This window comes from Cardiocondyla obscurior, linkage group LG04 (genome assembly GCF_019399895.1).
Source record: "Cardiocondyla obscurior isolate alpha-2009 linkage group LG04, Cobs3.1, whole genome shotgun sequence".
NCBI lineage: Eukaryota > Metazoa > Arthropoda > Insecta > Hymenoptera > Formicidae > Cardiocondyla > Cardiocondyla obscurior.
The window spans coordinates 9,267,041-9,291,266 of record NC_091867.1 but is presented as its reverse complement, the minus strand read 5'-3'; the positions used below and the strand labels follow the sequence as shown (position 1 = coordinate 9,291,266).

The window sequence follows — 24,226 nt, the reverse complement described above, 5'->3', positions numbered from 1 at the left end:
TAATAGTCTGATTGTATTCTTCTTTTTTTTTGTTGCCAGACGCGGTGCAGTGGAACTCCCGTTCTTCGGCGTGGTGCAGCTTTAAAGTTCACCGCGCAGCTCAAACCCTGGTCGTCCGCGACGCGGGTTAAGACGGCGAGAGGGGAAGCGGGAGGGTGGAGGATAGACCGAGCATCCGTAGAGAGGGTTAGCAGTGGTGGGAGAGATGCGACGCTCGTTCCATTGCTGGCCACAGTTCACTGTTGCTGGCCACTCTCTAGCAGGGTAAGCAGCCCCGACAATAAATACGCGCTTGAAGCGGTATGGAGCCATATCTCGGCGTCGTCGCGGCATCGCGGCAGTCGACGTTCTACACCGTGCGTTTGAATCACGCCGAGCGACGCCGCCGCTCGCGAGCCGTTAGCGCGTTGCTCCGATAAACCTCCGATTAGACTTTTCGCCTGCGATTTCGCGTGCAGGTTTGTGCGCTGGCGATCCTCGCTCTCGTGATCATCGATAACGTGACTCTCCTCAACAGAGTGGTTATCCGCGACGTCCCAGAGGACTGCCTCCCCGGAGGGATCTTGCGAAGGGACCCGGAAGAGTTCGCAGCGCGAGAGGCCACACTTGGACCGGTCGCGGAAAGGAACCCCTTGAGACGTTTCCCCGGGGTCCCCACTTTGATCCACCGACGGCGGTCTCGATGACAATCACCGTGGGAGGTACCAGCGCCCGTCCTCTCACCCGCACGTGCTGGCCGTCTTAAGGAACGCCGGCCTCGACCGATCTCTTTCATTATCGTTACGTTATCGAACGTGGACGGCCGCAGGTAAACGTGCGTAATCGTGAGTGTCCGCGTGCAAACAATCGCGGGGCCCTCGAGTCACCGTTTGTTTACGACGGTTAATCTCGTTCTCTTTAGGATTCTCATGCGATCGTCGCCTGATCGATCGCCGTGTAAGCGTGAGCAGAGAAATTCGACAAGGAAGAGGTCAAAACGATAAGAAACCGTGACCGATAAGTGAAGCGAGGAGAAGAAAGACGGAGATACTGCCGCGTGAACTCCAAGGCCGGTCGTGTTCCAAGCACCTACTGATTAGTCAAATGGTGGAACGCAAACATCAACGACGAACCATGGAGGACAGTGTCCAAGGGGCCCCGAACGCCGTCCTCGAGGAGATCTTTTACGTGACGTCGAAGCGTAACACGTACTACAAGGTGAAGCTGACGGAAAAGGGTCTCAGCTTGCAAAAGGAACACAACGGTGCCTCGAAGATCGAGACGATCGCCCTGGGCGACATAATCGGCTGCAGATGCATGCGGTCTAAGCGCAGAAACGCGGGCAGCTGCGCCTGCCGACCGGGCGCGTCCAAATCGCAGATGAAGCTGGTGGAATCGGCCGAGCTCTACCAACAGCACGACGAGCTGGACACGTCGGCCTACCTCTACATATACGCGTACGCTCTGAAAAAGGCGCGCATGAAAGTCACCATGAGGCGCGAACGCACGACTATCACCCTGCGTTTTCGCAGCTTCGACAAGTACGAGGACAACCTGCGCGAGGCGAGTCGGTGGCGACTGGCGATTAAGTGCCTGGTCGCGAGCGTGCCGGTGCCGAAGAACCTGATGAGCCCCAGCCACGGGAACTTGGAGACCCTGGTCGGCGGTAAGTAAAGAATATTTCAATAATCAGGTCTCTTATTGTTAGTCCGTAAACTTGTCCGAACATGTTCGATGCATCGATTGTCTGGACACCGAGCGAAAATAAAGCAATTGATTAACAATGCATCTTATGCGATTTCACGCCCTACGTCAAGCTGAAAAAAGCGACGAAATATTTCACCGCCTTGAGTTAATTTTTTGTTGGTTTCCTCAGGCAAATTGATCTTTCACGAACACGGCGCGTAACAATGATAACGCCGTTCCGGTAGTACATCCGGTAACGCATCTAGAAAGCGAAAACGGACTTCAGAATTTTAATTCGTTATATCATCGAGCTTTCGATCCAAATATCTGAGCGCCGTGTGAGCGACGATTAGTCCGTTGCTTGTACATTTATTTATTCGATATACTGAGTGGTCTGTTAATCTCAATACTTTCAAACGTTTTAACTTTGTGAAAGATATATTTCCCGATAACATTACACGCTTATTATTCTCTACGTAATTACTTTAAATATTAAAGTAGCGTAATTAATTGGTTTTACCGATCTATTATTATTAATATATATTAATTTTGCAGCACATAAATTAGAATATGATTATCCGTGTTCTTTTATATCATAAAACAGTAATTATGTACTGCATTGCGTGTCGATGGCGTCATCCTCGGTCTTAAAAGATCATTCTTCAGCCGTATAAATAATTTTTTTAATTAACTGAATCGTAATATGATCGCAGTACAACGTATTTAGCTACTGACAGTAGAAACATTATATGAAAGAAGTTCGAAGTTCACTGAAAATTATAGATAAGCGTGGAATGGTGAATTGTAAATAAATTAAAAAAAAAAAAAAACAGAAATTACAAAAATTAGAGATATCTAATTTTCAGTTTATCTCATTTAATTTTCTCTTTTATTTGTATTCTCATGCTAATTGTAATTTGTTTATTACCGAGTACATAATGATCACTCTCTACGTGCAATGCCTTTGTATGCAGATTGCAATTATATCTAAACTGCAACGCGCACTCGAAAACAACGTTCGTATCCCAACGATTAGTTCTCGCAGACCGTGCGTTTCCATAACTTCTTATGTAATCAGACTCCGGTCATTAAGTGTATCACGTGATCCACGTCATCTGGTTCAAGTTTTAACAATGAAAATGTAAAGACTATTTTGTTGAAGGTTATCTATAATTGACATAACTGATAACAAATAATTTTATAGCCAGGTTTAGGAACTTTATAAAGAAAGTTTCTTTTTTCCTTTTTTTTTATTGGAGATGTAATAATTTATTGTTTTTTTTTTTTTTTTTAAGGTAGCATTTTGAGGCTTTGTTAAGGCGTAAGTTGAAATCTTACGAAATAAATTAATTTCTTTTTTTATTGTAGTAATAGTTTGAAAATTTTTTTCTTAAACAGTAAAGAATTGATTAATGAAATATTACATTTTTGAAAAGTGACGATTTTGCTCTGACACAGAATAATACTGTCTCATAAATTTCCAGTTAGTATGTTTTCAAATTGCATAATAATTATAATATTTGCAAAAAAGAGAAGTTTGCGAAACAGTTCCAGAAGATTTATGAGTGAGATTTGCACATTTAATTGATTTCAGCGTAATCAAAATTAATTTTTAGCATAAAGTCTTTCCCGACAAAAGAACGTTATTAAATGATTAACAGGGTTTAGAATTTTTTTAAAGAAAATTAATTAATAGCCATGAAGTTATATTGAATCGCAATATAATTTTATTTAGAACAGAAATATCTGTAACGGTTTGAAAAATATTAGCAGTCGTGATAATCTCTTTCGCTTGCTTTTTATCTGACCCAATTTTAAGTAGGCGTAATATTCACGCGTATATTATACGTCGCGAGTTTGTACCTTGGACGTAGGAAAACCGCAAGACTATGTCATTAAACATTGATGCAGTATTATTGAAAGTTGTAGCTTTTTGCAGTTAAGACTTGAACCGATCGACGTAATCACACTGCCCCGCAGCTACGGTATCTCGTTAATTCCACGCAGGCTTTATTGTACAAATAATACGTGGAATTTTATGATTTTTGTCACTTAAACTTCCTCTTTTTTTTTTTTTTTTTTTTTGCGTCGCAGTCATTTATTGCCATAATATCGCGTATTGCGAATCGTGCAAAGAGACGCTCCAATTACGAAACGTATGTAGTTCCGGGTTTAATTTTCTCGATTTTCCTGTTGCTGCACGTGGCGGAATTTTAACATCCGCATGCGATTGATATCTTACCTTGTGACTCACGTACAATAAACGCGATTGAACCTTGCGATCGTATGTACAAACATCTCGATCGCTTTCAAGTACAAAGAGGAAAGTCCGAGTTTCGAGCCTGTACTCGAGAAATTAGTATTTATTGCTGTAATAATGTTTGCCTTCCTGCGGCAAAGTTCGGTAGTCCTTTCTGATACATCGGGGAAACAGAAAAAAAAATTATTACTCATTGTAATGGATGTAAAATTATACCGCAAAAAGTCGGTAAATTTACACAGATAATACGGTGTAGGACTTTTTTTAAAAATCACGCACGACTGAATTTTTTTACAGCGTAGCTTTACATCTATTGTAAGTGGATGTTATACGTGTAATTCTTTTTCTTTACAATAGAATCCGAAATCGCGAGTGCGCAGCATCACCGTTATGATCCCCGACTATCCGAAGAGTCCAGTATGCAAAAATCTTTAGCATACATATACATTTATATCGGCGACGTAGGATGTTAATTCTATAGTGTCGTAATCATTAAAAGTCGATATTACAAAAATAATTTTCGAGATAAGTTTTGCAACCGCGGCGATTATTCTTCATAAGCCGGAATCAACCGGTGGATTTAGTCTTTCCGGAATATGCGTCCTTGATAGATGCTCATATAAAAATGCAGTAAGAGGCAAACTTTCTTGTAGGAACAACGGCAAAATGCACTGTGTTATTTTTCGATAGCCGAAAATTGAAAGTTTTTTTTTTTTTCTTTTTTTCTTTTTATTTTAACTTTCATTCTAGTTCGTTTTCTTTTCATTGTACGTCATAACGTAACTGCATGCGCAATTAACGCAGCTAATAGCGTCATATTCTTAATCACGCATTGACGTCGGCGGCACCGAAGGTAATAGGCCTGATATTTTTTATTTACCTATTTTCCGCTCGCTTTATTTTCTTCCACCGAATGCGGAAATGTTAGAAGGGATCGCGTGCCGGTAACGAATTACGCCGACACACGTTACGTAACGCGTTATTTACGGTAAACACAGGGATAAAATTGAAAAGCAATAATCACCTCCCGGAAAGCAATCTGTCGTTGACAAAGTTCTTAAATTTTTTTTTTTATTACGGGAAAGCCGAGAGCTTGCCCGGTTCATCGAATAGTTCACGAGTTTATCTCTTTAAGTTTCGCTCGCGGCACTTTAAAGTTACCGCAGTTAATTATTTATTTTATTTGCGGAGAGGAATCGACATTTAGGGCCGATTGTGCCAACTTTTCAGCGAGCTTTTTCTGAGCAGCCATGTGTCTCTGTTTCTCTCTGAATAAATGAGAACATGTAATGAACGCCTGCCAGGCATAGCTTATCAAGAAGCTGGTACAATCTTTTGATATGAAAAAAATCGGCGCTCGATGTTCCCTTTTTTTTATATATACATGTATATTTTTATTTTGCACCAACGTGGCAATTTATGCGCTTGAGAAAACATCAAGTGCGATTTCCCTTACACAGATAACGCTCCTCTGTGATTCCTCTCAAATCAGAGATAACGATTAAACTTACATGGAACCGTCACGTCCAATTGATACGGAATGTCGTTTGATCTTATCGATCCTGGATGTCACGGAGACAGCTGCGATCGTCAAACTTTAATATGCACTCGCGAAATTAAATTACTCGAAGAATTACTCGAAGAACAATTACGCGGGTCTGTTAATGGATGATATTTATTCTGCCATTTCAAGCAAAGGCGCAAACACGTCGTTATCTTTTTTTTTTTGTATTTAATTTTTTCTGCCGTTATTAACTTGCTGGTTTTGCCGCAACTGACAATTTTGTACGATTTCCTGGTGGCGTTAGAAAATTAGAAAAAGAACATTAAAATAGTTGTCTCGGTATTGTCAATATTAACGTTAACATTAGATTCACATTTTACCGTAAATGATAAGCCTAACCAGACTCGGCTCTTCTTAAAAGCTTCTTCTGTTATTGCACGTTGAACACTTGGACTTTAAATATTAACAATATACAGTCGAAGACTCGGACAAGACAAGAGATTGAGATCGATGACATACGCGTGATTGATTTAAGGCGATTGCAAATTAAAAATGTTTGCGAAATAGCTGGATTGGGAAATTTTACCTTCCACGTTTTTGTTGAGGAACTGCATGGGTGGGAACGAACAAGCTCGCTTGTCAATAAAATTCTCTATTTTCTGCATCATTTCGATTGCATCATTGATAATTGTAATATACTGGCAGTTTGTTTTTTTTCTTTTTTTATTTAGAAAAAAAAAGAGAAAAAAAAAATTGAAAAAAATTTTACATGCGTTCAGTCTGTTATTATTGATTTATGTCATAAATCAACGTTTGAATTATAGAATTACAGGCCTGCTTGTTATTTTAATAATTTATATTATCTTGTATAAATATACGTTCACGAATATAGAATTATTGCGGCGTGAAAAGTTCACACGTGTCGACAAGTCCAGCGCGGACGTTACAAAGGACTGAATTATGTCCTCTTAAATCTTTTTTACAAGCATTGTTGTCTCGCGCCTCGCCGAGAGGGGAATAAATTAATTATATTTATGCGTTGCACCGTCGCGCGTCGAGGATGAAGGAGCGTCCATTATGCAATCCTGATTAAATAGTTATTAATTTCGCCGAGCAGATTGTCAAAGTCCGTAAAACAATATATCAACCTCCTTGTAAACAAAAAAAAAAGTTTTGCGGCCATCTGATTGACGTTATCTCTTTCGTAACGCGATTATGCGAGTGGAAACAGTTGGATGTAAGCGGGAAGTTTACAATTTACTTTAAACGCTTGCGTGCCGACCCGAACAAGATGCGCGGCGGTTGTACCGTGCTGGTAACTTTCGATCTGGATCGGATCTAGTACGCTGCATTTTGCGTATCTGAACGACAGCGACCTGGCGCGATAAGACGAGCTTCCCTTACGTTTCCTCCGGACACGAGTACGAATAAAGATTATTGACTTCAGAGATAACAATGCGTTAAAGCTGCAAGCGTTGCATAAGCTCTTTGAAAGTTCGAGAAACGAAACTAAGCTGCATCGCTATCAAGAATTATGTAGAAATCGTTAAATAAACGTGTCGCGTATTTTATTCGAGCTGCACGAGAAAGACTTTTCGAAATTGTTAGAAAATAATAATGATAATGAAACGTGATAGTCGCAGCGATAATAATATTTCGTTGATATTTTCAGCATGCCCGGGTGAGAATCGGAAGCTCTTGGTGCTGTTGAATCCGAAATCAGGACCCGGCAGAGGTAGAGAAACCTTTCAGAAGAGGATCCACCCGATTTTGTCGGAAGCGGAGAGACCGTACGAGATTCACATTACCAAATATCCGAATTACGCCCGCGAATTCGTGCGCACGAGGGATATCTATCAGTGGAGCGGCTTGCTGATGGTCGGCGGCGACGGGATCGTTTTCGAAGTGGTGAACGGACTTTTCCAAAGACCCGATTGGGAGAAAGCTCTGCAGGAACTGCCGCTTGGAGTGATACCATGCGGTTCCGGGAATGGCTTGGCAAAATCTATCGCCTACGCTAAAAAGTATGCCTTCATTTCGAATGCAAAACTGAGTCCTTCTTAAATCGCAGCGTATTATAGAACAACGTTTGATAGAATCATGTGTCGTAATCCGTTTATATTTTATTATCGGCTTCTACGAAATAATTCGTATAAACACACTGATTAAATTTTGAAAAAAAAAAAAAAAATTATATGAAAAGTACGCAATTAATAATTATTATTCCGATTTACGTCGTTTGAACTCGTGTATCAGTATTAAATTAGTGATTAACAAACGGTCTTAATTTAATCTAGTTTGTAATTAGCAGCTCGATAAAGTTAGTTTAAATATATAATGTTTCAGAGAGCCGTACGATCGTAATCCCCTGCTTATCAGCGCGCTATCGGCGGTCAAATGCAAAAAGACGTTGATGGACATCGTACGTGTGGAAACAAGGAGTCAGATCCTATTTTCATTCTTATCTGTGGGCTGGGGCTTGCTGTCCGACATTGACATCGAAAGCGAACGACTGCGCGCCATCGGAGGCCAAAGATTTACCGTATGGAGCGTAGCGCGCCTAATAGGATTGAGAACGTACAAAGGCAAAGTGTCGTATTTGCCTTGTAACAAGGTCCTTCCGACGGAAAATATGGAAAACGGCAATATATATCACAAGGACTATGTTGCGGAGAACATACTGTCGCACTCGAGAAGTTACGGCGACGAATTGGACAGGTAATAATCCCGCGTAATAATGATGGATTTTTTAATAGAACCTAATGACAGATAATCGCACGTATTGAGGTACGACAGCGTGACCGCTTGTCGACGTGCCACGCGCCATATATCAAAGATTATTTCAAGCCACACGTACAAAAGTTTTATCTTTATTTTTTTTTAGCTCGCATATTTTACGTATTTAAAAATGCAAAAAACAAGCTAAATAAAAATTTATAACAAAAATGTGCATTTGTAGGTGTTGTACCGAACCTGAATCTATATCGAAAGGCTTTTACAATACTTTTGGAGAATCATCCAACGATTTGAACAGTTGCGACGATAATGACGTCATAACTGAGACTTTGGCCCTCGAAACGGATAATGAGAAAAGGCATAGACTCGACAGTTTCTACTCTGCAACATCGGCAAAATCAACTTATTTCAGCACTGGTTCAGCATCAAGTTATCACAGCATGGAGGACGGTGATAGTGCAGAAATTGGTATGTTAAAAAATGCCATACGTAACTTAATAAAAAATATAATATTTCTATTGATAAAGCTATCTAATCGTTAAGGTGCAGAAAATATCTGTAACAATCAAGTTATGTATGGGCCGTCATCGACACTTCCGGCCTTAACAACGCAACTCTCAAACTGCTGGACAACGGTTCAAGGTAAAGTGATTGTTTAACTGTAAAGGAAGTCTCGTATTTCGAGCTTTGGATTTCGTAAACTATAAACAATTTACTTTTTTTTTTACATGCGTTTTATTACATTTTTATCGAAATATTTTGAAATTACGTAAGCCAGATAAACATTTCAGTGATAATGTTTGTAATTTATAAAATTTATTTGTGCGAGATGAATTCAAAGACATTTATTTATTTTAATTGCCATATAATATATTGTCGTATGTATATACGGTGCCAAAGGTTGCCGCGTAATGCATCACTTATTAACCCTTTAACTCCAATGAATTCTAAGCAACGTCACGTACCATTTAATAAAACGCCGAATACAATGAATCATAATTGGAAAAAATATTTATAATGTAATGTAGCACTCTCTTTTCAGTTGCAATGCTTGCATACTGGATATATATGTTACGTTTGAAATATAAATTTATATATTTTTATATTATACTTCACAAGGTTTTATGTTTGAAATTTTAGGAGAATTCATAATGGTACACGCAGCTTATCAAACGCATTTGGGACAAGACTACTTTTTTGCACCACGTGCTACTTTGGCAGATGGAATTATTTGGCTTTTAATAGTCAAAGCCGGTATTACACGGGCTAATTTAGTACAAGTGAGTATATCATAAAACCAGAATAAAATAAGACAAAGGAAAGAATTGTACCAATTTCTGTCGTGCTCGTTTATTAGTTTTTATTAGGTCTGAGCAGTGGCACTCATGTGACTTGTCCTGGCGTTGATATGATACCTGTAAAGGCATTCCGGATAGAACCTATGGAAGGAACGAGTGGTCACATTACTGTAGACGGCGAAGAAGTCGATTATGGGCCACTGCAAGCGGAAATATTCCCATCTCTAGCATCCGTCATGACACCCTGACATAAACGATAAACATGGGTACCGTGGTGATATCAACTAAATCAAATAATCTTCGGATATAATCCGGTAAGGGATTTCTTTTAGGTTAGCTTAGAGTAAAGTCAGTTATGATAGCAACACCAACTGTTAATATGTATTAATAAATTTTATGAAGGTATTTCATAATGTAAATTTTAAATTGACAATCTGTGTAGGCCGTTTAACTTTATTATTCTTGCGATGCGCTCGCCCAAAAATTACTTTTCACCTCTTCATAATGGAGAGATCGATAAAATATACATACATATGCAAATATATGTATATGTATGTACACATAATTATTTATTAAGCTTAGAGCTGGATGGGTTAAATCTGTTGCATCTTAATAGATACCATTTAGCTATTTTGTAAAGTTTTCTATCAGTTTGTACAGTGTATCTATACATGCAACATAATGATATTATTTGTGCTCGTTATTGTAAAGTATAATATTACGCGTAAGATACTATATTTTGTTACTATGCTAAATAAATTAATGAATTGTGTTTTTTATACATATTTTGCGAGTCGATATTAACCAAATATATTAGAAAAGTTTAAACTTTATTATCACATTTTAATACGTTTGCGTTTTACATCTTCAGCGAACAATAGAATACCGTATTGTGGTTTTGGGAAGATGCATAAGTAGAATAGTATTTTAACAGTAAATAACATGCGACAGCAATCGATTCGTTTATACATCATCTGCTTTATATTTTCGTTTTTTTGTATAAAAAAAATAATTCAAGATGGGAATTATAAATTGTAAAATTACAACGAAATTAATTACGTTTATACGTATAGCGTATTTAAAATGTTAAGCCGGTTCTATTTAAATTTTTTACTTTTTAATTAAAATCACATTGATTTTCGTACGCGATCACATCGTTATACTTAATAAACGCAATTGAGATTGAACGAAGACTTACCGAACCGAGCTTTTTCCGTTCTCCGAATTTTTTAAAAATCATCTCTCATGAATCGTTACGTCACGTAATCCTACCTCAACGTCGTGAATAATTGTAAATTAATTTCGTCACAAATTTTTTTTTCGCAGCGTGAAAAAATATTGCAACAAGATTTTAAAAAGTTTGGGAATCGTTTTATTATGTCAAAGACAGCACCACATATATGTACATCTAGGAGCGTTTTGTCATTAATCTGCGAGCTCGTTCCTGACCTTCCATTCATGAATAATTAATTCTAAATGCCGTAAATCTCAAAGTGGCGGATAGAAACGTATATCTTCCTAGGATGCAGTCAATCTCCGTCCCAATAACGTCGTAACTCATCGAATTGATTGCATTTCGCGCCGATTGTTTACGCTGACAATAGAATCGGTTGCTCCATTGTCACATTTCAGAATTGCGATAACTCTGTACGGTATCGAGGATTTGCTTGTTATTAATATTCATAAGGAGATGCTTGGATGGCGGAAGGCAAGAGCCGTTGTTTAGATCTACACGTATCGTTTATTATTCTCTCTTTACAACAGCGAGTCCGTGATCGTCGATCGTCGTCCAATTCCGACGATCGACCTTGCCCTTTCATCTCGCTTTTTAAACCCTCCCTTTTGTACGTGGATCTCCGCATACGCGTCACTCGAGTCGATGACGATGAAACGGATGAAATATGAAAAAAATGATAAAGGACGAAGGAGTTTTATGGATCAGTCTCTTTACACAAGCTGAGTAAAACAACAATGAACACGGAGAGCACGGTTCCCCAAACAGGCAAGCGCTTGTCGTGCGATAAAAATCGAATTTCCACGGCTCGGCTCGGCGCGGCAAAACGACAGGCGACGGTCGTGCGAGCTGCTGACGGCAGCAGCTCGAAAAAGATAAAAATAAGGACAGAGTTGTAGCTCGTTAAGATAATCTTATAAAACTATTTATATGTATGTACGGGTCCCAGAGACTGTCGCCGTTACGCTTTCATCTACGGATTCTTTTCACCGATCTCAATAGTCATTTTTTTTTTTTATAACATAAGCAACGGTGGACAATATAAACCTTGTATTACAAAAATAAAAAAAAGGTTACAGCGTTAATGAATTGGAGTCTCGTTAAAATTAAGAGTAGAAAGGATGGAAAAACTATATCGGCAGGAGAGAATCCCGTAGATTAGTGAAATCAGCGGTAACTCCGGAGCATTCTGTGTATACATGTTTGTATATATACTATTAACATAAAAGTACCCTGACCGATCTCTTTCCGTTTCCCTCGATCTTCCTTCGACTTAGCAAATTGATAAAATAAATACATGACACTTATATATTACATTTTATAAAAAAACATAATTTAAAAGTAGCGCCGACCATCGAAAACTGAGGGGTGAACGCGCTCCACCACTTTCCCATCCCTCGGCGGCCGAGAGAAGGGATCTAGAGGAAGCAGTTACGTACAATCAGTCGTCGTTCGCCGCTCGCCGTTCCCGCTCAACCCTCACCCCTCAACGCTCACCGCTCACCCTTCGCTGCAGCAAACACCGTATCTGCTTTCCAGTATTCAAAGGTACGTACAATTGTATATTAAATCTTTCTTCCAAAGCCACGATACATTTAAAATATCGAAAGTTGTTTCTCGAGAGTGAGAGCGTCGACACGATCGCAAAATAATCATAATTCTTTTTTTTATTCCAACCGAAAATATAATGAATGATTGTCTTTTTATTTCCGCGCGAAAATGATTTCTCAACCAGTCCGGTGGTTTATCACGAGCAATTTCCGAACAGGCAGAGCGATTAGCTATACACGTATAAATTAGAACATCTTTTTAATCGCTTAGAATGATCGTCGAACGATCGAAGGGGTGGCTACGAGAAGAACATCGGCCAGGGTAGTAAATTGCAATATTCGCAGCGCAGGCAGGTGTATATACAGAATCCACTACTGAAGTAACATTAAAAATGGAAATATGCGCAGAAACGTAAATCTTCGGAGATCTGCGGAGAATAAGTGGTTCTATCACACATCAATTTTTGGCGAGACGACTTAACGTTTCTCCGCGGGTCGAGCGCAAGAAAATAATAAGACAAACAAAAGGAACCGAGAGTTCATTAAACGGCGACGTTCCCGCGGAGGATTATCCCAATCGAATAACGGAGGATCGGGACAAGCGCGTTCGTGTCGTCTTTGCTTCCGCGTCGTCTCGCCTTTACAATGACAAATTATTAATTTCGAAATTATCATTCGGCGCTCTCCTCTTCTTTCATTCCTCTGCTGTGTCCTCGCTCTCTAAAATCTATCGTGCACGCACACGAAACAAACAAACAAAAAAGAAACGCGCACACACGTACATACATACACGCAAATAAAGAGCACATTCGCAACATTCCGCGCATTTCACAGTCGCAGTCTCTCCGCACAGAAGATTACGGAATCGATCTCGGCTCGGCGGTCCATCTCGCCTCTCTCGGTCAGGCCCGCTTTTATTTTTTAAATTTACACTAGCTGCAAAAAAGTCGCGCGAGTCGCAGAAAGAGTCTTGCTACCTAAAAATTAATCCCTAACGAATTTGGACTCAGCGAGCGGCGAATTTTCTTCCCTTCGGCTTTCCTCCTTTTCTTTATTTTCTCCTCTTGTCGATTTATGTGGACTATCCAAAGCCGTTGGCACGGTGTGGCTTGCTTGTCGGTTGAAGTCAGCTTTCGTTGTGAGAATTGTATTGAATTGCGAGTAATCGTGTTAGAAAAATCGCGAGCACGCACACCCCCCGCGTGAAAATGACTTACGTTACAATATTGTCGAAACTATATTTGTAATAGAAATGATTACGAACACCTTGCTGGTACGAAAGTTCCTGACGGTCGTTTAAAACGCTACTTACATCGAACTGATAGCTATCGAAAACGATCGGCTCGCCTTTACTCTTTTCCTTCGAGTATAACGCTAGCAAAAGGCCGGGATTCCGCAAAGCGCGTATGCGCGAAATTTTTCTAGTTAACTTTACGTAATGTCGATATAATACGCGCCTCGCGAAACGCAGCCTGGGTGAACACAAGAGATGTCGATTTCATAAATACAATACTTTTGGCAAATAATTGAGGGGCGTCTTCCGGTGCGCGACGAGTTTCCGGTGCGTTTCGCATTCGAAACGCTTAGGTAGAAATCCACTTATTTTGCGAAACGGATACGAAAAGTTAATGGCCAAGCGACGCACGTAAATTTACAAATGCGTTTGAACAACGCAACGTAGGACGAAGCGTATCTCAAACGTGGCTAACGCTTTCTTTACAACTGGTCCTGGACAGCCCGACCGATCGGAGAACACGTTTTACATTCAACAACGTAGAAATCTAAATTTACAAGTAACAGCTCGCTAATTTAATGCATTGGCTAAAGTGCTTTCGCTCGCGCGAAGTGTCTCGTTCGACGATTTTGATTTCGGCGGCAAACCGAAGGTTCCGTGAACCAAATCGGGATTGATTTATCACATTCTCCGGATCGTGTTGAATAAAATGACTCCGGGAAACGTTCAATTACCGTTTTTCGTTGAAGTTCCTCGAATAAAAAATTGAAACCAAACGTTCCGGATACGTTTCTTGAACACGTTAGAATCGAGACAAGTCTAGAAAAGGTTTTCTTGTTTTTTTTCTTTTTTTTTTCATGAAATAACAACTTATATATTATTACTTTAGTTAGCAAATAAATAAATCCGTAGAACAAACGATAATAAAATATTAACTCTCGTTACTTCGTCGATTGGCATTAATAAATTATATCACGGCCGAAAACTTATTAACTGACGCCTTTTTATTCGAGGAACTCTGCTTCTTCCTCACAGTTGAGGACCCGCCGCGACTTACAGAACGCATCGCGAGTGCCGAGATACGTCGTAATTTCCACTGCCTCGCGATTGAAATTTCATAACGAAGAACACTAGATTCGCTCTAAGAAGTAACACGCCGAGCTTCCCTTCAAACTCGTTGTCGCATCACTCAGTAATCGCCACACAAACGGTAATACAACGTATCAACTACATGCGCTACGCTGGATGTGAAACTCGTACGGATATTTATACGTTAAAAAAGGGAAAAGGGCGGACGAGCAGGAGGATGTCATATAAATATGTACACATGATACTGGCAATAACTTTTCGCCTTCTCATAATCTGCCCCGGCGTTTTTGCTCCGATTAAACGCGCGCGGCCGAACGAACGTGACGTCTCGCGACAGCGATAATTAACTTCTACGCGACGCATCCCTCTGCTTGCCAGGACTTAGTCGATTAAGATTCCGCTCGAACCGGCGCGAATTCACGCAGCATTAACTTTAACGGCTCTCCTTTCCGAACCTTCTATATATGACAGAGATTTAAACGACTGGGTGTACAATAATCGCAAGTCGTTCGCTCTAAACGTGTACAAAGTCGTGCAAACTTCCATACAAAAACGCTGCGAAATCGCGAGGATGACATTCTTGGTGTTGAAACGTATAGTCGATCGCCTTACATCTTAAATCATTAATAAACGCATCGGTGCGCCGCAGTGTCCTTCGTTTATCCTACTTAGCATACGATAATAGGAAAGAAACGGCAACGTATCGTCGATAGAATCGTTTCGCATCGCTTTAGTATCGTTTAGTCGAACGGAGATGAACGTGGGAGAATATAAAACTCTTTAACAACGAATAACGACTGTAAGAAAGATTCTTGTAGCTCTTGCTTTTCGTTATAACGCTTGTGACTGAATCTGAATTGGTAAAGAGGTATTTAAAATACGATCAGATAGATATAATTAGTTACCACCCAGTCTAACTTCATTGCCGTATATGTAAATGAATCAAGGTATCGAATATCAGGTCAGGGTTAGATAATGAAACGGCATATTTGTATATTTTTTTTCTTTGTCTTATCCGTTCACTTTAACTTCTAGATTCGACTTTTATATTGTCGTGGAATTAAAGAATCAAACTGTAGAAAAATGTAATAAACACACGGCTTTTCGACCTCTTACGTACCAATTTCGTGAGTTAATTGAGTTTTTGCTTCCCCTACGCCATCTCTTACATCAAATTCACGGAAAAGTTAACGCTAAAGTTTACGCTTTACTTCACTTTCAGTAAGAACATGAGCGTGTACACGTGCACGTACGAAACGACTTCGTTGAAATTTCGCCGCGAGTTAGCGATACGTCTCTGCGAAATTCGCGCGTGAATTACAGCGCGACGCTAAGTATGCGAGTGTCGCAATTCAGTTAATTAAACGCCACGATATATCATAACGCAATGAAGTCCGCGCGACGTATTTTATTAAATATAACTTAAAAATTTGGCAGTGTCCATTTTTTGTCATCGCCCAATATTACCTACATATCACTCTAGAGGAGATATCAATAGAGAGTATGCTGTGGTATGAATCGAAAAAGGTATTCTTTAAATTGTACAAGAAAAACGGAAACCGTATAATCGATAATATACGCATGTTATAAAAATTGAGAAATATTTTGTATAAAATGTGATTTGTTGCAGCCGGAGTGTGCGAAAAGATCGACTACAATATATATTTTATAAAAATAACTTATTAAAAAATTTGTAAAAAAACAGATTTACCATATTTCGACACGCTCATTAAATTTCACAACTACGAAACAGCACTTCGTAAAGAATCTCTCATTTCATACCACAGTGGCCTCAAATTGCTTGAGCCTCTTTCAAGAAATCAAAACGCAAAAGTGCCATTGCATTTAAGAACTTCAAATAAATAGCAAATGAATACTTATTTTACAATGTTTCATTTGAACATGGATTTTTTCTTTATGATCTCGTCATTTTAATCTAATGAGAAACGTCGAAATGAAATTATCTAAGATGATTATCCACTTGTTGAATTTAAGCAAAAACTCTCGATAAATCAAAATTTCGTTAAACAAAAAAATTGCGCTTCTACGCGCTTTCCATTATTTTTGCTACTTTTTAACTAGCAATGTGTAATTAATATGTGCGTTTTCCGAAAAGTTTATTGCAAATTTCTACTATTTATCATTGATCGAAAATGAAACGTCTAATTCACTTTTCTAATAAGCTCTTTTGCTTTGAGACTTTAATAATGGTTCACTGCAATGTCTATATAATATCGCTTATATTTGCTTACATTTTCTGATTAGTAAGTTATGACCATAGATTCTGTGCAGTTTGAGGTACAAAATACTTCTTACGTAATAATCCTAGCAGGATTCAGAGTCGTATAAAATAATCTGTATCAAAATAATTGTAAGATAATTTGCGACACTGCTATATTTACTGACTATTATATCTAACTGCGATTACACAACAGTTTAGATATCAACTTATTTATGTACAGTAATTTAGCATCTAATGTATGAGAATTGTTTTTACAGGGCATTAACTACGTAATAATGAGTTTCTCTTATTGTGTGCCTGATAACACAGTTGAATAGTTTATATTCACGGTATTACTCTTGCACAGATAACTTGGCCAATTACTTACATATTCAGTACATCGTTTGTTTCGTTTCAAGTGGCACGAAACAGTTGTGTCGTTCTCTGTTCGTCTTGTATAATAATGAGCAATGCTAAATCTATACCTTCATCGTCTCAAGTACATTTATTCATCAAACCCGACCTACGCGAGACATTAAAATCTTGAATGTATTCGATATCACATGTACGCAAACCGATTTGTAAACGTTAAAATTTAAATAACTTACTTTCGTGAAAAATTTTGATTTGTTATGTATAAAATGGATAAGTAAAAAATGTAATCCAAGACAATGAAGTTACAGAAGGCGACGATAATCTCTACGAATGTATTGAAAAATAATCTTTGCAGAATGTCGGTTTTGTTTTACTCGTTGCCACTAACCACTAACATTCGCTAGTGCATTAGCACACGTAAGAGGAACAAATGTCGGACTAACTTCATTTTTTGTTGATTCGTACTCATTACCCATGATATTTAAAGAAAATTGACAAATATTTCTGCAAATCACACAGAATTTTTCTCGCGTGAATTACATTGTCGATACTTCCGTAAGTCTACTATGCTACACTATTTACATCTGATAAGCAATACATCAGAGTGTTCTTGCAAACGCATTATTTTTCATGCAAGTATTTCAATGGATTTACACATTTCATCATATGCATCTTAACAATGAAATGTGCAAAGATCAAGAATAAATCGTATACTTTTCTTTTTGTAGTTAAAATTGATTAAAATATATAAGCGTGAAAAAGACTATCAATTAAAATATAATTTTAACGCACTAGTCGATAAATTAATTTCATTTTAAATGCGACAATAAAATTAATTCTTATTAATATATATTGAGCATAAATATAAAATATTTCGCAAGACTAATTCCATGAAATGACAAACGTACGTTTACAAGAACATTCACATATTCTACGCCGATAAATACAGACATTTTAATGAAATGTATGTAACAAGTGGCAGTGCATGTAACGCAAAACAATCGATCACAATCATTTTGCCGTAAAAGCAAATCAAGAAAATTGATTATAAGATGCCGACACAGTAATCGTCATATCTTTTACACTTTATTTCAACTTAAAAATTGTATACGATTGCAATATTCGTAGTAAGCGGATTATTTACCGTTAAGTATTGAGTCCCTCCCATTCGATGAGGTATTGTGACTGACCGTTTGGTCCTATCCTCTTCGCTTTGATGATGAACTTTTCACCAGCAGCTATTCTATTAGCTGCACCGAAGTAAATATTCACTGATGATTTTAAATCATCCAGAGATATGTCAGGCGCACTTTGCTTCACAGGCGAACACTTTGGAGATGAAGATAAACTGCCCTTTCTCTGCGGTTGTGGATCGGGAGGAGGTAATTTATCATTACTTTGCCGCTGCCTCAACCTCCTACCATTTAAGGCATAATCCATACAATTTCCAATTTGACTATTTGCACTGCTAGGGGCACCGTTAAATGAACTTCTTAAATTCCTGGCAAATTCACTTTTAACTTCGTTATTACGAGCCGGTAGGATAGCCGCCGTCTTACTAGCGGTCTGCTGGAATTGTTGCTGGACTTGTTGTTGGATAGGCGGACGTCCCCGTCGATGTTGTCTTCTACGTTTCACTTGCCCGTTTCTGTCAATGATAATATCCTTTTCCGATAATTGTCTTTTTGCTGGACGTACCACTGGTGGTTGCGAGATCACAGGTGTCAGCGGTAGAGGCAAAGTAATGGGACACTGATTGTAAGGTAACGGTGTACTCGAATTTGCTTGATTAAGACTACAAGGTGTGTTCACTAAATCACTGAACGGGTTATTTTTTCCTTCAAAATCTTTGGGCGGTGGAATAAAAGAGTCGAGAGTTCCTCTCGAACTTGTTTCGTCTCCACTTGTGTCTACAGGCGTCGAAGGTGGCAAAGAATGCATTAGATCCACAGAACTAGGCACAGATAGTTCGGATATACCCGATGCCGTAGCTGGTGGTGTTGGTGGCCCAGAAACGGAAGTTGGAGGTGTTGGAGGTAAATCGGATGCTTCTGAACTCTGTGGTTTACTCTGCATTAATTAAAAAACATGATTTTTTTAATGCATAAAATATATTTTACGTATTAAAAAATAGACGTTAGCCAATCTTTTATTTCTTTTATTATTTTTTTTTTTTCGAGAATAAATAACAAAATTGAATCATATACGATACTTTATCACGTGCTTACATAAAATAATCTTACCTTTCTTTCCTTTACCTTGGCAATAGCATTTTTCAATAACATTCTTGCTTTTCGGTATCTTGCTTCTCGGTCTTCCTTAGCACTATCTCCACACGCTTTATCTCTTTTCTTCTGTTTACGTAGCATTCTTTTCCGTGAATTGCCTAATGCTAATAGACGACGAAATCTTCTATGTACACTCAACTTAGGAAATGGGAATGATTTTTTAACAAAACCGCCACCAATATTGCAATACCTATAAAAATAATTTAATACCGTTATATATACGCGTATATAATATTTAGATATATTAAAAATATACATATATTATCTTGAAATAGTTAATAATCAACGTTTATAAAAAATGACTTACCTATTTCTTAAAGATTCTATTGATTGACTCGATTCTGTTGCTGGAGGTGGACTGGGACACGAGCTATGTTCTGCTTCCGAATTTTGATAAAGTGTACCTCGCATTATCAGAAGTGTAGGACTCACAGGAATTTCTACATTTTCTGATACTTTTTGTTTTAGTGCAATCAATTGTTTTGTACTTTCTGGCAAAACTACCGGACTAAAATAATTAAGTTATACAAATTATACGAATAATCTATGTGTTGGCAAAAATTGTTAATTAATTTCGTACTGCATATGCATGAAACGTATTTTATACTAACCTTGTTGGTGGAGGAAGGTATTGCATTCTTTTATTACCAGCCCAACATCTACTTAACACTAAATCATCTATTTCGCCGGTCATTGGCAAACTGATGAATGGACAAGGTGGCGGCAGTCTGACACGGAGGCCCCATATTGTAGTACGCTTCTTTATTTCTTTACCCCATTTGAACCTAGTTCTATTGTTCAACAATACTTTTAATATCGTTTCCCTGCGTACTTCAAGACTGGAGTCTCTAATCTAAAATTATACAAACTGTGTTATCATAAACTATGATCGTCTATAATATTATAATAATTAAAATAATGAATTTTGTTAATTGTATTCCAATTTTAATAATTTTCACCTGTGGTGGAAGCTGTAGGGTCAACCAGTTGTCATTTGCGTAAGGTATAATAATAGTATCCAAATCGTAATACTTTTTAGCATTATAAACAGTCAGATTGTACAACATCAGGTGCACCAGATCTACCCATTTCAATTCTAAACGCCGAACAAATTCTTTTCCATAATTGCACATTGAACAAACAAATACATAAAATCTGTAAGAATTATTAAAATTTAACTATTACAAAATTGAAGACAATTTATAAGATAGTTTACGATTCTATGTGAGAGCAATCGATTTCTAAATATGAAAAAATATAAAATTAATAAACCATACGATTAAAAATTTTTTATTAAAGTTTAATTAGTTTTATTTTTAAATTAAATTTAAATTAAATATTGGCCATTTCACACTTGTACTTACCTATCACCACTGTACAAGGGATAAGTTAAGCACCTGATGCACTTTTCATGAAACCATTGCTTACAACGACCGCACTGTAACATTTGTGCATACCATTCACCATTAAGTCCACAGTAACAATAAATTTGTTCAGCGTTTACTCTGTGATGATTATCCCAATTTAGCATCTCAGGCTGAAATAATACATTGTTTCATATAAAATATAAGTACATTTTCTAATTATAATTTTTAATTAATCGCTTTTCAGTAATAGCAATAAATTAATATTTTATATTTAAATCTTACATCGTATGGCAATTTTGTTATGTCATCTGGTGGTGGTGGAGGTTGGTCCCTACCGCTACAAACTTTTCTGATACTTGCTTTAACCATGGAATTTTTTGGTTCGCAAGTTTCTTGTGAAACTGGCTGAGTGTCTGTGCATCTTTTACATATCCAGTAAATATCTTTACCTCGTTCTAATTTTGGTATTGTAGGCTGCAAACGTGTACATCCTTCATTAAACCGTATTCTATATTTCTGCGTAATAATTGAATTTTTTTTATAATCTGCAATGTCACAAATTGATTATTTGATACACACCTGATGACACAGTTGATGATAGCCGCGGCTACATTTGTCGCAAATAATAATGTCATTGTCAGTCTTAGCTTGAAATTTTTTGCAAAGAACACACATAACATCCGATTCTGGCATAGCCAATTTTGTCAGCTCTTTGAATGGCGAAAAGGAAGATGTGTTGTCCAAAAATTTGACAAGACATCTTTCCCTTGCCAGGTCCACCTAAGCAAAAGGAAATTATTTTGATGATATACTGATAATATGGTACTGCTAAAAAAAGTATGTAGGTTTTGTACCTTGACAACTGTACCAAGGTAATATTTCCCATCTCTGTGCTGAAGAACATCATCTCCATGAGAGAAGCCAACCCGCTGTTCCCTTGTGGTACTATCGGGCGCTGCCAGACTTTCCTCAGGTTCTGACATTTTCTACCCTGTTTCTAAATCACAAACATACTCAATTAATGAAATAAATTGAGGCGTATACTTATTAGATGTCAAACAATTTTATTTCTCTTTAGTTGTATGTTACATGAAGTTGGTTCACACGATCTTCATCTATCATGCCAATACAAAAAAGCAGAGAAACAAATGCAGTTTAGCTAACCTATAAGCTAGATTAAGGGCTGATTATTTCAATTTTTTGGTACAATATTGTTTGTAAAGTAAACATATGTCTCTCTATCCTATTTTACACTTCTTTACAATCTTTCTTTCAAATTAAATCAAGATAGTAGGATTCTCTCGAACAGAGCCTACCAAGATCTTGAAACAATCAGCTCTGAAACCTTTAACGAATGATTATTAAACACGTGAGTACGGTACAATTGTCGTGGATACTTGCATAAGTTTGCGACTGGAAAATTTTCGAATGCAATTAACGGGCGACGCGCGTTACATTTCAGAATACCGCCGACGACGCCTGAGAAGCGTTCGAGCTAACTAAGGAAGCCACGATTACCCGAGGATGCGGGACAAATCGCGACTCGCCATACCGCCCGTCGCCGTCTGCGACGACGAGGACCGTTGCTCCGTAATACAATACGCCGTGCGGGAACGCGGTCGCGCGGCGATCATATGATCGGCATCTCATTAAAGAACACAGTCCGGCGCACTCACTCTCGCCGTTCGTTCGAGATCGTTCGCGCGGTGCATCGCGTGTCCCGCGTGCCAGCGTCCGGCAAGCCGCGCTTCTTCACGCGAGCGATCAATCCGACGAGAACGACGCGGAGGACGGACGGGGAGAAAGAAGAAGACGGAGAGAAAAAGCACGCGAGAGAGAGAGAGAAAGAGAGAGAACGAAAGAGTATACGTGCGAGAGAGAGAAAGAGAGAGAGACAGAGAAAGAGAGAGAAAGGTAGAAGGATCGTCAACCCCCGGGGACCGGCTCCTGGCACCCGGGGCGGCGACTCGCGAGCCTCGCAGCCGACGCCGCCCGCCTGGGTGCCGCGGCGTCGTAAATAAACCCAGGCCGGCGGCGCGTCGCGCCGCTCCAGTCGGATCGTCTCGGGCCGAGTCGGGTTGGCGCCGCGGACTCCCCCGGTCCCGGTGCGACGCGGCCGTCATACCTCAGCGTCAGGAGCCGTGGAATCATGCGCTGCTACGTGCGGGCCTCATCTTCCGTACTCCGGTCCAGGCGTCCAACGGTGACTTAACCATGGGGGGGCCCCGGCCACGGTCGGCTCGCACTCTCGCTCGGCTCGGATGTCGGGCCGCTCGCTCGCTCGGCGCACTCGCGGCGGACACGACGGCGGCAAAAGCCTGGCCCGGCTGCCTCCCTATAGCGCTGCCGCGCCGATCACCTAGACGCCCCGAGCACCCACGTAGGCCGGCTGCACGATCACGACACGCCCTCAGTTATCGGCATCACCGCGGCGAGCTCGGCGCACGTTCATTGTGTCCCATGGAAATTCGAACGAGCACCGTCCGCCATGCTCGGGGAAACACTTGCTGGCCGACTACGCTGATCAAACGCGCCACCATGGGACGACACCGCGAAACGCTTAGGAACGTACCGATGCCACCGCGATGCCCTTCGGAACGCGCTCACGGCCCTAGATTCGCTTCGAACTTGTCCTTCGTAGTAAGCGAAGTTACCGTAAGTTTCACCTTTCCCCAATTCGTTCAGTTGATCCTCGCTTCGATCTCATTCCTTTAAAGAGCATCACCGTTAATTTGTTCTCTCTCAGGCAGGATTAAAATTTCTACCGAGTCTACGTCAATCTCGCGATGGAAATAACGTTTAGCTGGAGCGTGGCCCTCGACTGGACACAGCCGACGGTGGTCGTCGTTTAGGTCTCCTGTTACGGTACAGACATAACATAAACAATCGATATTTTAGTCATTCAATGATTCCGAATGACGTGACAAATACGTGCGATCGAAATTATTATTTAACAAACGGCGACCCGTGCCGATCGCGCCGGCCGAGCAGGACGCGAACATCTCAAACGCTCGAGCAGTAAGTCTCACATAACAATGCACTCTTATCTATATCGCGGAATTGCAAAATTAGCCGATGCATGCAGTTTTCCCCGGTAGTCGTTTGTTCGTACGTTGACGATCGTTTGACGGCGACAGTCAATTTCGTTACAAAATCATGTGACATAACCTTACAATCAACATTCATGTGTTTCGTTCATACAGAGTTTCATACAGAAGTAAACAAAAGAATAGTTTCCCATTTGCATTAAATATATTATCTAAATAATTAATGTAATATCACGTTGATTTGACGGCCACGTGATTACGTAAAAAGAACTACGTCCCGCACGATTTTACTCGTAAAAATTTATTACGCAAAGTAGAACTCTTCGATTACAAGTAACATCGTAATTTTGTTATTATC

At 39.3% G+C, this 24,226-nt stretch overlaps 2 protein-coding genes across 7 annotated transcripts; one reads left to right on the top strand and one right to left on the bottom strand.

Moving 5' to 3' along the window:
• The first annotated feature begins 121 nt into the window (after nucleotides 1-121).
• Sk2 (Sphingosine kinase 2) lies at nucleotides 122-10,650 on the top strand. 3 transcript variants are annotated; one of them, XM_070654795.1, is made up of 8 exons: nucleotides 122-264; nucleotides 518-1,645; nucleotides 7,102-7,453; nucleotides 7,776-8,147; nucleotides 8,389-8,633; nucleotides 8,709-8,807; nucleotides 9,306-9,445; nucleotides 9,523-10,650. In XM_070654795.1, the coding sequence occupies exons 2-8, from the start codon at nucleotides 1,084-1,086 to the stop codon at nucleotides 9,709-9,711; spliced, it is 1,959 nt and encodes a 652-aa protein (XP_070510896.1). In that variant the 5' UTR covers nucleotides 122-264; nucleotides 518-1,083; the 3' UTR covers nucleotides 9,712-10,650. The 3 variants fall into 3 exon arrangements, with proteins under 3 accessions (XP_070510896.1, XP_070510898.1, XP_070510897.1); XM_070654797.1 differs by having other exon boundaries at nucleotides 229-808; nucleotides 902-1,645; XM_070654796.1 differs by having other exon boundaries at nucleotides 229-814; nucleotides 902-1,645.
• A 1,234-nt stretch (nucleotides 10,651-11,884) lies between these two features.
• On the bottom strand, nucleotides 11,885-23,251 carry Pcl (metal-response element-binding transcription factor 2). Of its 4 annotated transcripts, none has more exons than XM_070654788.1 (10): nucleotides 22,947-23,251; nucleotides 21,676-21,818; nucleotides 21,401-21,601; nucleotides 21,104-21,337; nucleotides 20,819-20,991; nucleotides 20,414-20,609; nucleotides 20,066-20,307; nucleotides 19,762-19,962; nucleotides 19,425-19,644; nucleotides 11,885-19,236 (listed from the first exon to the last, which is right to left on the bottom strand). In XM_070654788.1, exons 2-10 carry the CDS (start codon nucleotides 21,802-21,804, stop codon nucleotides 18,313-18,315), a joined length of 2,520 nt encoding a protein of 839 aa, XP_070510889.1. In that variant the 5' UTR covers nucleotides 21,805-21,818; nucleotides 22,947-23,251; the 3' UTR covers nucleotides 11,885-18,312. The 4 variants fall into 4 exon arrangements, with proteins under 4 accessions (XP_070510889.1, XP_070510891.1, XP_070510888.1 ...); XM_070654790.1 differs by having other exon boundaries at nucleotides 21,104-21,295; nucleotides 22,947-23,250; XM_070654787.1 differs by having other exon boundaries at nucleotides 19,410-19,644; nucleotides 22,947-23,244.
• Between the last annotated feature and the right edge of the window lie 975 nt (nucleotides 23,252-24,226).

Excerpts from the sequence above, each read along its gene's own strand:
- Sk2 (XM_070654795.1), top strand. The coding sequence starts at position 1,084 with ATGGTGGAACGCAAACATCAACGACGAACCATGGAGGACAGTGTCCAA. Across the intron at positions 8,634-8,708 it reads CGGTGATAGTGCAGAAATTG|GTGCAGAAAATATCTGTAAC; the intron begins GTATGTTAAAAA and ends CTAATCGTTAAG. Across the intron at positions 9,446-9,522 it reads CACGGGCTAATTTAGTACAA|TTTTTATTAGGTCTGAGCAG; the intron begins GTGAGTATATCA and ends CTCGTTTATTAG.
- Pcl (XM_070654787.1), bottom strand. The coding sequence starts at position 21,804 with ATGTCAGAACCTGAGGAAAGTCTGGCAGCGCCCGATAGTACCACAAGG. Across the intron at positions 21,338-21,400 it reads ATCATCAACTGTGTCATCAG|AAATATAGAATACGGTTTAA; the intron begins GTGTGTATCAAA and ends ATTATTACGCAG. Across the intron at positions 20,308-20,413 it reads CCCTACAGCTTCCACCACAG|ATTAGAGACTCCAGTCTTGA; the intron begins GTGAAAATTATT and ends GTATAATTTTAG.